The following is a 13,697-nucleotide window of genomic DNA, read 5'->3' as shown; positions in this document are numbered from 1 at the left end:
AAAAATGCAATTGTTTGCTAATTACACAGCTAGAGATGATGCTTTAAGTAATAGTGTAAGTAAAGTGTTTATACTAATGTATTTCATCTTCCATAATGATATCCACAGAAATAGCACAACTATAGGCTACATAAAGAAAACAAATAATGTAGCCTACATAGTCAATGTAGACATAGGCCTATGTATCAAATACATTTTGGAACGGATATACAACAAGTAGGCAAGCAAAAAAGGTACAGGACAGTTAACTACTTGGTATGTTAGGAAACACTAACTTCCTCTAGTTGCATATACTTTTGGTTGTGTTTGCATGAAGTAATCATGCTTTAGAAAACGCCTCTGTTGTGGATAATGACGTTGGTATATGTTTACATTGTGTTAGCTATGTGTTGTAAAAGGTATTTGGACATTAACACAACAACAACCACAACAACAACAACATGTACGTGAGCTTGCCATGTGGTAACCATTGATGTATAAAGGTGGTAAAGTTTGCAAACTGTCTGTCAGCATAATTACTTTTTTTAGGTGTGGCGTGGATTTTCTCCAGTGTGCAGCTGGGAGCTAACTAAGCTAAATGTCGCTCTCTGGTGGTAAAGCATGAATAATACAAAGAGGTACAATATTGTACCTGCTGTTACTGTGTAGCTGTTAGGAACAATTTGGTCACATTGTTTGACAAACGACACGAAAGATGCTCTATAAAATGTCCTTATTTCTTAAAGCTATATGATTTATTTCAATTTTAATAGGAACGGATGTGTTGTAAGGACCTGGAGGTTACCTCAGTGCTTGTTGGTTGTTTCTGTCTGACAAGATCACATGATCCGAGGCGGCCCATGTATCGTTAGCTTGTTAGCTTGTTAGCCGCTTTAGCACCAAGCCTTTGGGGTTCACCAGGAAACGGTGCGACGTGACGTTACCGCGAGCAAAGCCAAGGCGAGGAGCTGTCAGAGGAATGCATTAATATCATTTCTGTTATTTCCTGTTTTGTTTTTCGTTGACTCAGCAGCTGTCTGACACGAACTGTACGGTAGGTTATATCAATTTTGCCCGGAACTAAACCTAAGCTGGCGAATGCCTAACTCTAGCTGTGTCCCCCTGTTTTCCCTTTCTATGTTAGCTTAGCTATAGCGTAGCTAGCTGATAAACACAGTATTTGCTTGCTCTATGAGTGTGCTAGCATGTTACAGCTATTAGGTTCATTTTGAGTATGTATTATGTCAGAGGCTACATATTTGTAGTTGTTGGAGAGCTTACAAACTGTATTGATCGTTTGCTAGCAGATAATGCTTTATTGCAATGGGGCTTTCCAGCTCTAACTGCTGTCATAGGCCATCTGTTAACCAGGAAACTGCTGTGTTACAGCTGGTTGAACGCTACATACATGGCTGCTCACATCAACATTAATCAAATGAGCCTGTGACAAAGGACCAAGGTCTACAACACATGATCTTGACAAGTGGAGACCAGCAGTCAATCAGTGGTGAGTCAAAAAGGATTTTAGCATAGAATTGTGTTAAAAAAAAACAGTAATTGTGTTTCTTCAGTTTAACGTAAGGTGGTTATTGGTATTTATTGGCACCTATTGTTTAGCGTTGTACAGATAATACAAATATATTTTGCACCTCTCCAATAGGTAAACTATTTCAAAGTGATCGATCGGGAGTGAATAGCCATGACGACAAAAACATCACTGCTGAAAGTCATTCTTCTTGGTGATGGAGGTGTTGGAAAGAGCTCCATCATGAACCGCTACGTTACCAACAAGTTTGATGCACACCTTTTCCACACCATTGGCGTGGAGTTCCTCAACAAGGAACTAGAGGTAGATGCCCACCAGGTTACTCTACAGATCTGGGACACTGCTGGCCAGGAGCGCTTCCGCAGCCTGAGGACTCCTTTCTACCGTGGCTCTGACTGCTGCCTGCTCACCTTCAGTGTAGATGACAGCCAGAGTTTTCTCAACTTAGGCAACTGGAAGAAGGAGTTCATCTACTATGCAGATGTTAAGGAGCCAGAGAACTTCCCATTCGTTGTCTTGGGCAACAAAGTGGACGTGACAGAAAGGCAGGTGTCTACTGAGGAGGCTCAACAATGGTGCCAGGAGAATGGAAACTTCCCCTATTATGAGACCAGTGCCAAGGATGCCACCAATGTAGCGGTCGCCTTTGACGAGGCGGTGCGCAGAGTGTTGGCATTGGAAGAAAGAACGGACCACCTCATCCCCACAGACACAGTCAAGCTTCACAGAAAGCCTCGCTCTGCTCTATCCTGCTGTTCATAACATCCAGGAGTTATCACTAACATTTGCTGTTATGCCTTTTATGTGATGAGGCTGTAGGTTTACAATGCTGTTGTAACATCTTATTTAAACAAATTATGCTACTGGCTTTATGATTTGTTGTACTGTTGAAGGTTTGGTAATGCTATTTGGGACTTTTGCTTGAAGAGACAGAGAAGAAACACTAAACTCATCCCAGTCTGATCACAAATAAACATAACATCTCCGATCATTCATTCAGCACCTTTCAAAGACTTTGGAGGCAGAAAAATACACTTTATTTTTTGTCGGAAACTCTAAAGCTGTCGTGAAGGAACGGAGGCAATGTCTTTGATTTTTCACTTCCTTCTCAAATGTTCTATTCTGTCACATTGTAAAATGATGCAACCCTTACATCTGTACTACCTTGGGAGTACCATCATTATAGGTTTCCATAACTTCACTCTTAAATGTTATAAAACAGAGTTATGACCTATATATTTATATTCAGAACATAATTTATACAGCCTAATGACCTTATTTCTGAGAATTATGAAGTAGCTGTGGGGATATGTGTAACTAACAAATTGAGGCTTGTTGTGATTGTTGCACCTTTAGGTCTTTTTTGTATGCACATTCTGTTTAGTGAGTAGTGATGATAGGCTGTGTGCTGCAAGCACTTAACAAAAGATCAATATTAAAGCAACATTAACATGCATGGCATCAGGTGTATTTCATTTCCTGGAAACTTCTATTCTGCAAAATTGTACCTTTTAAGAAGTACTTACTATTGCCTTGAGGAAAGTGTAATGAACATTATTTAATTAAGTGTTCCTCATTGTTGGGTCCATTGTTTTCATTTCGTTTTTATCTTTAAAACACTCTATTAACATTTGTATACTTACAGTTCAGTGTTTTTCTGCACAGATTAATAGTGACTACTGGTATGCTAAGTTACCAATAAACTCCCTGAGAATTTTCCCTTAAAGCATGGTTTGTTTCCTTAAAACTGTGTTAGTCTGTTTATTATCCCAATGTTTGAATTGTGCTTTATAACCACTGCAATGATTTAATGCATAAACTGGTAGATAACACAAGTACCTAACTATGTCACGGCTCAACATTGTGTGTATACATGTTTTTTTCATGTGTTGAGCAGTCTTTAATAAGTAAAAGATTGTATGCCTTTAAGTATATTGTTAATAATCAACACACAGCGGCCAAACTCACAGCTTGTTCCATGCAAGAAGAAGAAAAAAGGATCAACCAATATTACCATAGATTTTAGACAACTTGTTATAGAAAATATGTGTTTAATACGTTATACAATTGTTAAACAGGAAAAGAAAGACAAACATCAAACGTGTGGTAGCTATATATACACAACCAATAACCAAGATGCATTATGATCCTCATTCATGTGAAGTGATTAACTCAAGAGATGTTTCTTTCCAAGAAACTGTACTTTCCTCTCAAAGGCTGTTGAGCGGATTGGAGCATTGATTTCGTAGAATGGATTCATTGCAAACTGGAAGACAAAACAAATAAATAAAAACAAGTAAAAACAATAGACCAAATGTAACGCCAAGTTATTCTCATATGGACAACTTACCTTAATGTATAAATCATATACATCATTAAAAAAGTTTTTGATTCCATCTTCTTGTCGTGCGTCATGCAGCATGATGAATCTTATATGTACGGCAAACAATTAAAGAAAACAAAGCCATTGTAATGAAAGCCTTGAATTTGACTAAAGAATGACAACAATACGGGGACTTCTGAAAATGTGATCACATTATACTGCAAATTAACAAGTTAATAATTGTTCCTATCAACCCTATAAAATGGCAGTAAAACGATAAATTCCCTTTAGAGTCCAATGTTTGCATTATGAGTATCACCAATAAAAAAAGGATATGTCCTGCAGTGACGAAGGCAGAAACAAACCACTCGTTGAACTTGTCCACAGTTTTCAAGTACATATTGTTGGAGAGCCACATGTTTTCATCCACTAAATCCAGGGCTGCATGTGCGATGAACTGGTTCAGGTGACGATGGTCATCCTGTGGTCAATGACACAAAAATGAAACAAGATGACAAAGGAACATATATTGTTAACATATCACACATTAACATATATCCTGACAGTTATGCTGAGGTCTATGCTTCTATGCTAATAAATAAAACAATTATTATTTCGTGACCACTGTTTTGTAATATGTACAGGAATAAATGATGGTGTTATTATTAATCCATGACGTTACCTTTGATTCAACTTTCCCCGATGGCAAGAACTCCATCTCAAAGACAGGGTTGTCCTGGTGGCCAACCATGACGAAATAAAAGCTTCCAGACATCGTGTTCCCTTCTTGTTAGCAAAGTCAAACTGTCCTGAAAAAAATCAAACCAAACACAACATGTAAAAGAAATGTAATATTTCCAAATATCTGTGTCAACATCACCTGATCGACGGACAGCCCTTTAACTAGCAAGCTAACGTTAGCTGCAGTGCTAAAACAACGGTTGGCGTCGTTTAAGACGTTCAGTAATGCTTTCATAACTAATATAAACCTATTACATTTAAGAGAGTATGATAACTAACATAAGCACAAAAGGAAAGGCGTATAAATGTCATACAACCGATGTGTGTGTACCTGACAATGTTGCTTCCTGGAGAGAAACAAGTGAAGTCGCACAAAAATGACAACATGGTAAAGCAGAAACATTAACAACTATCTCCGGTAAAACGGTTCAGCGGCACATATTTTAACTTAGCTTCCTAATAATAATGGTTGCATTAAATGTAAAATACATTTTCAAATAATAATAAAATAAATATAAAATGAAATTGCAGATTTTCTTCCTTACGTCATCACTGTGCGCCCGGAACCAACGTATCCGTTGACGGATTTAAATTAGTGGTACACGCCTCCTCGAAAGGACGCCGAGATGCTTTTTGGTTGTTAGGCTGGTAAGTAGAAACATAATTGTATCTTTAGAGACGCTTATTTTATTTGGGGGTTTAGGAGACATCTTTTTGAACGGTCTAACATCGGGTAGGCATACAAAAGCTGTTGAAAACTGTTATTTTTTGTTGTTTAGCTCACCATGTCAGTTTTACCGTGCTGTTGTTGTTTCTCTTCTGTCAGGACCTACAAAACAACGACAGTGTAGTTATGTCTTCGGTCAAGGAAGACACGTTATCCCCAGACGAGCTGAGGAAAAGACTCTATCAAACGTTTAAAAGTAAAGGAGTCCTTGATACACTGAAAGTAAGTCGTGCTATAAATGTTATTGTTTGCTCTGCAGCGGTTAGGTAACTCTTCTAACTGATGCGTTAGAAATAGTTTAATGTTCTTCTCTCTTTTTCTTTTTCATTTGTTTGATCTGATTCAGACACAGCTGCGGAATCAGCTCATCCAGGAGTTGAAACACCCACATTTGACTGGAGGAGAACCAGTCCCACGAACAATTCCTGGGAGATCTGAACCCCTTTTGGTGTCAGCATGCAACAGCATAGTGTATGATCACCTCTGCGCCTCGGGATATGAGTACACCCTCTCTGTATTCTGCCCTGAAAGCGGCCTATATAAAGACAAGGTTAGCAATGAGTTTGTTGTCTAATTTATTATACTGCTTGTAAAAGACATCTTTGCATATGAATATTCTGGTCTCTGATCTATTTTGGCAGGTTTTAAAAACCGGAGACCTTCTTCAGCTTCTTAAAATCAGTCCTGAATCAGCACTTTACAGATCTCTGGTAATTCATAATGTGATAGGAATATTTTTCTTTAAATTATAACTCATTCCCGTTAGTAATAATGGTGTTAATGTTTTTTTTTTACAGTCCTCAAACAAAGAAAACAATGATAAAGGTATGTACATGAAGCATAATTTGTTATAAAACTGCTCCTGCACCTATGGCTTGTCATTAATATATCTTATTTGTGTCAAGCAGGGTTCCTGATCAGCCTTCTAGCACAGCTTACACACCATTATACACACAGCATTGGTCACGATGCTGACACCCAGACAACCAGCAAAGCAAGTTATGGAGACTCTCTGGGTATGATGAGATAAAGTGTCACATTGTACTCACCACACCTGCCTTTTGAATGCAGAGTTTTTAATGATTCTGTTCTTCCATACACAGTTGAGAAGATGAAAATGATTGATAAGGAGTACGAGAGCTTAAATTACAGTGGGGAGAAATGGTTTACACTGGAATCAAAACTGTCTGCCCATAGAAAAGAAATTGAAGCACAGCTGCAAGCAGAAATGAGGACAAAAGTATGTGTATTCGTTACTAATATCACAAGAATAAATGCTATACAGTAGGGCTGCTCGATTATGGCAACAATCATAATCTCGATTATTTGGGTCAATAATTGTGATTATTAAATGCAATTATTCATTGACTTTGAAAACATCCATTTATTGAAGAGAAAAAAAATATGAACAGTATGTTTTTAACGGTTGATTACCCTGAACTTTAAGTATAATTCAACTGAAAAACCATAAAAAAAAATGAATAATTAAAAAATAATCGTTTTATTTCGATTACGTTGTTTTCGTAATCGTTGCAAGCCGTAATCGCGATTAAAATACGATTCATTGAGCAGCCCTACTATACAGTGTAACTTTATTGTATAAATGCATCATGTTTTATGACTGTCTAATATTTGATGTGCAGTTTTTCTTCTGGTCTCAACACTGTCTTTTATTTCTTAAGATGCAACATTTTAAAGATGTTGAAATTGCCACAGTGAGGATGGAAGAAAAAGCAAAGTTTCATAAAGAATTTGACAAGCTGAAGCAAGATCTGGAGAGGACTTATGAGATGAAGGCAAAAGCGTTGATGGAAAGAGAGAAAAATGCCATTGATCGATTACAAAAGCAACAAGAGGTAGATTACTGCTAATATGATGATGTGCTCTGTTAAGCAAAACCTAAGCAAAGCATTATTTCTTAAAACTCACATTAGGCAGGCTCTCAACTTTCCAATAACCATTTGCATTATTCCTAACTGCTTCAATCTAAGATGGTGTAATGCATGTTGTTATTTGTGTTTCTCTTTTCTTTAGTTTGAAGAAAAAGATATGTACATGCAGAGACAGTCGGTCCTGAAAGAAATCGATACAGTGCGAAACAGAGAGAATGAGCTGAGGATGAGAATGGAGGCTTTTGAAAAGTAAGGGCTTTCTTTTCTTTTCTTTTTTTACCATTCGTGGTGATAAATGGATGCTATGCTCTTTCACTGTGACCACTGGTGTATTGTTTGTATGGTGATAGGACTTGTCAAATGCATGATGAGAAAGTCAAGACCACTGAAGATCTGCTGAGGAGGAGAGAACTGGCTGTGAAGACCATGGAGGACACATACGACCACAGACTGAAAAATGAACTTTCCAGGTATTTGATGGTGTTATTTTTGGCTCACATTGTCAGAAGCAGTTTAACAAACATCATTTTGGTTTCACGATGCAGTCTCGTTTAATAAGTTCTCTTAACTCTATTCACTTTATCTCTCAAAATAAGGGTATGTATCCTTGTTAGGCATATTGTCATTGTGTGACCAGAGGATGTCACTGTTTCTACAGATTATGCTTTTTCTTTTTGAATGTTTTTGTTTATTATTTGTTATTACCTCAAACGATGATGACTGTAACTACAGACTGCATTTGGTTGGCCATCACAGTGGAGTAACGTACAATAACAGGACCGGATTATTTACTGAATAGCTGCTGCTTTGGTCCATTACTCTGTATCCTTCTACCTTGTAATAGGAAAAGTCCACTATGTTTTCAAAGCCGGTTTTTCTTTCATGTTGTTAAGTTTAAAATCAATTTTTGATTGTTGTTCTTATGCATTTATAACATTAGGTACCAGCTTGAACTCAAAGATGAATTCTTCAAGAGAACAGAACATTTAACCGAGAATGAGAACAGAAACAAAGGTCAGTATTTCAATCAATGCAATGTCACTAACCAGCTTTCTTTTGCCCATGTTTTTATTTGACTTTTGTGTTTACATCACTTTTATCTCTTAGTGGAAACGGTTCGCATCCAAAAGGAGTCTGCTGAAATGAATGGAAAATTAGAGGAGCACAGCAGAGCATGTTCTGAGCTGAGACGGCTGCAGGTAAGCAGCACAACTCCATTGGTCTTCAATTGGCAATAGACACATCACTAAATAATTAAACACAATTCAATCATTCAGTGTGATGTGATAATAATAACAACATATATTATTGAGTCTACAGTGTTTTTGACTGTCTCTTCTGATGTGTTTCAGGATGAGTTAGACACAGCACAGCAGCAGATGTCTCTGTTGACTCAACAGAAGGAGATTTCAAGGGAGAGACTGGAGACCATGAGTGACTACCCCAGCATGAAGAGAGAGAACGCAGAGCTGCAGGGCGAGCTGAGGCTACTGAAGAAACAGCTGGAGGAGACTCAGGAGGAGAACCGGCTGCTCCATGCAGGTGAGGAACAGCTTGGATTAGAACAAGGCTTTCTGTCTGCATTAATGTACAACTTTGTGACTGGTTACTTTAATGTTTGAGTTATCGCTGATGTAAAACTCAGTATCTCTGAATTTTACAAAAGAGAGATGAATCCAGTTCCTTATGCTGAATTCACAGTGCTTCAGTGTGGGCTTATTGTGAGCTGTGGGAGATGCAGCGTACTGTGAAGCATTCAAGTTAGTCTGTCCCACTGCTTCTGGCTCAGCTGAGACTTTCTGAATGTGTCTTGCCTGCCAATGTGGGGCCTCTGTGCTGTGAGTGCAGCTCTGTAGACGACTCTCTTAGAAAGAGCCACTACAGGAAAAAGGGATGAGAAGTGGAGTGAAGGAGAGATGTGACACAGGGCTCCCTTTACCCACGGCCGAGGATCAATAATGAGGATACAGTCTTCCTCCTCTTTGATGGTAGAGAGGCCTTTCTCCTCATCACTTACAAAAGGCAGATATGGTGTGAAGCCCCATGTGCTATACGCTCATGCTGCACAGATCTTTATAAAACATTACATGACTCCCTTAATCAGTAAACACTGGACTAGCAAACGAGATGCATTTTCAAATGATGCACTGACTTTTCTCACAGATTTGGGCAAGCCATCCAGAGAGCAGCTGACTTTGCAGACGGACCTACGGAGGCTGCAGAGCACTCACAGACTGGATGAGGAAGAGTTTGACAACCAGAAACAGGTGCTGCAGGCAGAGCTCCAGAGTGAGGTCAGTCCCATCACAGCCTCTCGCAGAGTGTGGGAAACTATGTGGTCAGCGTTTTCTTTTCTTTTGTTCGTGCATTGTCTTCTCCCCTTGGGGAATGTGTTGTGTAATCGGTGTTTCAGTCGACTTCTACTCATTTAATTGCTTTGCACAGACTTTATACTTTGTGAAAAGCTCTCGTGTTATATCCTGTTTTCTGTTGTTCTCTGCAGGTGGAGAGATGCGCTCAGCTTAAGGCTCAGTTGATTCAGAGTGAAGAGCGATCCCATTGGATGACGAACCACATCGAGGAAATTAAGATGCAGCTTCGCCAAACTCAACAAGGTATCACATGACTGGGCGTGGCTGTCTGCCACGTCTTGGGCCGTCCACACCAATAACAATAAGTATAAAGATAACTATGAATATATATATTTTGTAATCGTTCTAACTCAAGTGGCTGGCAGAGTATACACCCCAGCTACAATGGTCGGGCCATTGCTATTGTTGGTATCACTTTCAAAGGGATGGGATGTATGATAGAAACATTCTCAGCGAATTAAAATCTCTTTTCCCCTCTGGTTGTGCAGCACAACAGAGGCTACTTTGTAACAGTTTTAACTTTATTAATATTCTTGGTGTGGATGGTCCTTTAATATCATTAGTCACTGTGTAGGTTGGTGTATGCAGTTATGAATGTTAAAATCAGTATTACATAACTTGTTTTATCAATTTGACTTGACTAAACTGGCTTCCTTTCTTGGATCATGTTATTCTGTTCACATTAACATAATATAAAAGGGAAAATATTTGGAAAATGGTAAAGAACTCAAACATTCTCCCTACTTTGAATTACTTAAAAAGTAAAGGAAGCCAAGTCAACAGTAGTCGCCAATAGATCCTGCTGTAGTTGTAATTGCATGTATAGAGTTCTCAAGCATCTTTTTTGGTGGTTGGTCTTCGGTATTAGTGTTCAACTCTCCCCGTTTGCTCTTCCTTTTCTTTCCCTTTCTTGTTTGTGTCCATGCGATGACGGCAGCTCTTGAAAATGAAGTGCTGCGTAACCCCAAGCCCTCTCTTGTTGATCGCTCAGTTCTGGATCTCAGCGCTGACACGCTGGTTCCCCCCGACATCTACACGGACAGAGTTCTGCTGAGGGCCAGGGTGGGTTATGGTGATGTCTGTGAAGCAGGTGGGCCCTTCAGAGGACACAAGTCGCCCTGGAGTGACGCTCCAGACTCCGACATGGAGCTGGTGGCTGTGGCCAAGGCTCGGATCCAGGAGCTGCAGAAGGAGGCCGAGACCTTGGAGGAAGCTTATAGGAACTACCAGCAGAGGGCGGTGCGCTCCACCATATCACACATGCTTCCCCCAAGACCTCTTTCCCCTCAACGAGCACATCCTTCACATCGTCCTGACAGTCCTCTAAGAAAACAAGTCTCTCACACACACTCTGCCCACAAATCACACAGACCAGTGTCTTCACAAACTACCAGAACCCCCTCCTCGGCCCCTTATGAAACCAGAAACACCTTACCAGCCGCACAGCCACGAGTCACCTTCACAGCAGAAAAAAACCCACCCCAGTCCACAGTTTTCACTGACCACAGTCTCCATTCATTGACTGAATCTCAGTTTCTAAGAGACGGTCAGCCGCAGAATGGAAGCAGCTCTCCATCCAGACGTCTGTCCTCCACACCGCACGCTTCCTCCAGGAAACCGCTTCAGAGAGAGAGTGCAGAAGGTAACTTCAGAAAATGCTTGCCTCTGTTAAACACACTTCAAACATAAATAAACCACTATTAACTGTTAAAGGTTAAATAGTTGCAGGCATTCCGCGCCCATATACTTTAGACACTTAAATATTTCATGAATGTGCCAGAACATGACCACAGTTAAATCATTCCAAACAGTCAGTCACGCCTTTCCATGTCAGTTTTTGGCTTATAATCTATCCCCCATTAAGTAACATGAAGTCTTTGCATTTTATAGAAAGAGTCGTGTCTCCGCTGCCGTTCCCGGATTTGTCTTTTGGCAGACAGTTCCCCCCGCTCGACGAGGTGGCGACCTCAGGTGACTTTCCCTCTGAGCTCAGTCCACCTCGCAGCCCCCAGCTCAGGAGCACAGCACGAGACCAGGCCAGGTACCATCTGCCATCCTTTTGTAAAGGACATTACAGCCCTTTAACACACAATGAATACTAATGTCCTCCTGGTTCCCCTCAGCCCACCAAACCTGCAGCCCGTGTTCTCCAGCTCGGAGTCTTCCCCACAGCCCGAGAGATTGAGCCTAGAAGATCTCACAGGGATTTTGTCAGGTACCAGTGTTGTTGATTTCTTTTCATTATCATGTTCACTCTGCTGCTGCATAACTCTCGCTGTGTTTTGTTCATTTTATTATTGCACTGCAGCCTTCTTCTGGTGATACCTAATTTAAATGTGTTGCAGTTTTCAAATACAACATTGAATTGTGATTTATACTGGGACAGCTTTGGTGCTTAAACACAATGACAACGCCACATTTATTTAACAATTCAATACTGTTTTTTTTCCTGTTGAACATTCCCCTGTATATTCAGAGAAATGTTCAAATAGTCTTTTTTTTTTTTCAATCTCATTATCATTAATTTAAACGAAATCCCATGAAACAAAATGGAGTATATCCGGTGTGGAGGCTGAGGATTTGGGAATGGCTGTTTTTTAATGAGTGTGTGACTGGCTTCCAAAGTGTCCTCTCAGTGGCCCCTCACAATGGTGAAGATGAAGGGCATCTGATTATGTATTCTGTGCCAGTCCTCTGGCCCTTTTTGCATTATGGTGGGGAATAAAAGATCTCTTTGTGCATGTCTCCCTCCAGAGCCCGGCCACATTCCAGAGCTTCTCCTGGACACTGCCGTCCCTCTCTCTGAGGAGGCCCCTGACAGCCCCGCTGGCCCCCGCCCACAGGACCTCCCAGAACACCCGATAGACGTGCAGGGCCAGGCGGGTGAGTCGTTAGTCCCCCCCTGTTACTGTCCTATAATCTTGGTTGACCCAAAATGAGAAGAATGGCTACCTTCTACTGTACACCATCAGTATGAGTACATGTTATTATGGCCCTTCATTGTATCCTCGTCAAAACCGAAGTAACGTGATGACTGACAATCAAATTGACTCATGACCATGTATGTGTTTTTATAGAAGTCCTGCAGGCTTCAGGTCAGTCTGCTATGGAAGAAGATGAGGAGCAGAGGTGGGAAAGAGAGCGAAAAGAAAGACTAGAACAAAGGCAAAGGCAGCAAGAGGAGGCCAGAGAGCGGGAGCTGCAAGAACTTGAAAGACTGGAGAAACAGACGGTAAGGATTGTCTACATAATAAAAAAAGAAAACTTAATGAAATGAGTGTTGACAGTATATATGTCGAATTAGCTTTTGCTGGAGCAACAAGGACAGGAAGAAGAAGAAGAAGAAGAAACTGGGGCTACAAAAGGAGATGAAGAGCTGAAGCAAGAGGCAACCAATGACAGGGAGGAGTCTAAAGGTGAAAATCCCTTGGAGAAATACATGAAGATGGTCCTGGAAGCCAGAGGAAATCAGCAGGCCCAGGTAACACACTCGTGGAAAACGTTGCTCTTGTTGCATGACTTTTAGCTGCTGTCCAGTGTGTTTAACTGAGTGTGTGTGGGGGGGTTTCAGAGCCCGGGAAGAGAAGAAGCCGGACATACGAGCCCAGGGGCCAAGAGTTTGTCTGAAGGGAAAGATGACAGGTAACTAAAAACAGTTGCCAAGACTTATGGCTTTTCCTAAGAATACAGCAACTAATGTTTTTTTAATTTTAAAAGCTTTGCTGTGACTGTTGGAAAGTTTAATAAATATACAAGCCTACATAATCCTCTTACAAAAACATTTAATTTAGTTTTTTCATCTCCTGGTCTATCTTACTTGCTCTGGAAGTACATTCATTGAGAAATACAATTGTTGCTTTTTGTTTTCTGTCCCTCGAGGCTAATGCCAATGAACTTGAAATTGCTTTCCCAGCGTTGCAGCATATTCACACAAGGATGAAGAGGATGATTTCTGGTGAGCTGCTGCCGTCATAAACTGATGAATTATACAAACGTAATGTTTTGTTTTTAAGATGTTGCCTTTCTATGTATATACTTGTATATTTGATGTTATATTCACTCCATATGTTTTAATAAATCACATTTCATCACACTTTTTATTTCTTTTTCATTGACT

The 13,697-nt window shown here is 40.2% G+C and overlaps 3 protein-coding genes across 4 annotated transcripts; 2 read left to right on the top strand and 1 right to left on the bottom strand.

Moving 5' to 3' along the window:
* The first annotated feature begins 655 nt into the window (after nucleotides 1-655).
* rab9a (RAB9A, member RAS oncogene family) lies at nucleotides 656-3,241 on the top strand. The gene is made up of 3 exons (XM_034109799.1): nucleotides 656-1,033; nucleotides 1,369-1,486; nucleotides 1,640-3,241. Exon 3 carries the CDS (start codon nucleotides 1,679-1,681, stop codon nucleotides 2,285-2,287), a length of 609 nt encoding a protein of 202 aa, XP_033965690.1. The 5' UTR covers nucleotides 656-1,033; nucleotides 1,369-1,486; nucleotides 1,640-1,678; the 3' UTR covers nucleotides 2,288-3,241.
* A 315-nt stretch (nucleotides 3,242-3,556) lies between these two features.
* On the bottom strand, nucleotides 3,557-5,079 carry trappc2 (trafficking protein particle complex subunit 2). The gene is made up of 5 exons (XM_071207003.1): nucleotides 4,921-5,079; nucleotides 4,531-4,657; nucleotides 4,187-4,329; nucleotides 3,876-3,963; nucleotides 3,557-3,791 (listed from the first exon to the last, which is right to left on the bottom strand). Exons 2-5 carry the CDS (start codon nucleotides 4,621-4,623, stop codon nucleotides 3,693-3,695), a joined length of 423 nt encoding a protein of 140 aa, XP_071063104.1. The 5' UTR covers nucleotides 4,624-4,657; nucleotides 4,921-5,079; the 3' UTR covers nucleotides 3,557-3,692.
* An 86-nt stretch (nucleotides 5,080-5,165) lies between these two features.
* On the top strand, nucleotides 5,166-13,673 carry ofd1 (OFD1 centriole and centriolar satellite protein). 2 transcript variants are annotated; one of them, XM_034109344.2, is made up of 23 exons: nucleotides 5,166-5,237; nucleotides 5,416-5,538; nucleotides 5,663-5,866; nucleotides 5,958-6,026; nucleotides 6,114-6,141; nucleotides 6,225-6,332; nucleotides 6,420-6,556; nucleotides 6,999-7,172; nucleotides 7,351-7,457; nucleotides 7,559-7,678; nucleotides 8,149-8,222; nucleotides 8,316-8,407; nucleotides 8,561-8,750; nucleotides 9,372-9,502; nucleotides 9,712-9,823; nucleotides 10,518-11,222; nucleotides 11,471-11,621; nucleotides 11,704-11,795; nucleotides 12,335-12,463; nucleotides 12,658-12,812; nucleotides 12,885-13,061; nucleotides 13,152-13,222; nucleotides 13,494-13,673. In XM_034109344.2, the coding sequence occupies exons 2-23, from the start codon at nucleotides 5,443-5,445 to the stop codon at nucleotides 13,537-13,539; spliced, it is 3,168 nt and encodes a 1,055-aa protein (XP_033965235.1). In that variant the 5' UTR covers nucleotides 5,166-5,237; nucleotides 5,416-5,442; the 3' UTR covers nucleotides 13,540-13,673. The 2 variants fall into 2 exon arrangements, with proteins under 2 accessions (XP_033965235.1, XP_033965236.1); XM_034109345.1 differs by having other exon boundaries at nucleotides 5,237-5,322.
* Nucleotides 13,674-13,697: the final 24 nt, after the last annotated feature.

Source organism: Pseudochaenichthys georgianus, chromosome 21 (genome assembly GCF_902827115.2).
Source record: "Pseudochaenichthys georgianus chromosome 21, fPseGeo1.2, whole genome shotgun sequence".
NCBI classification, from domain to species: Eukaryota; Metazoa; Chordata; class Actinopteri; order Perciformes; family Channichthyidae; genus Pseudochaenichthys; species Pseudochaenichthys georgianus.
Note: the sequence above shows the minus strand (reverse complement) of the source record. Positions and strands in the feature narration are given on the sequence as shown.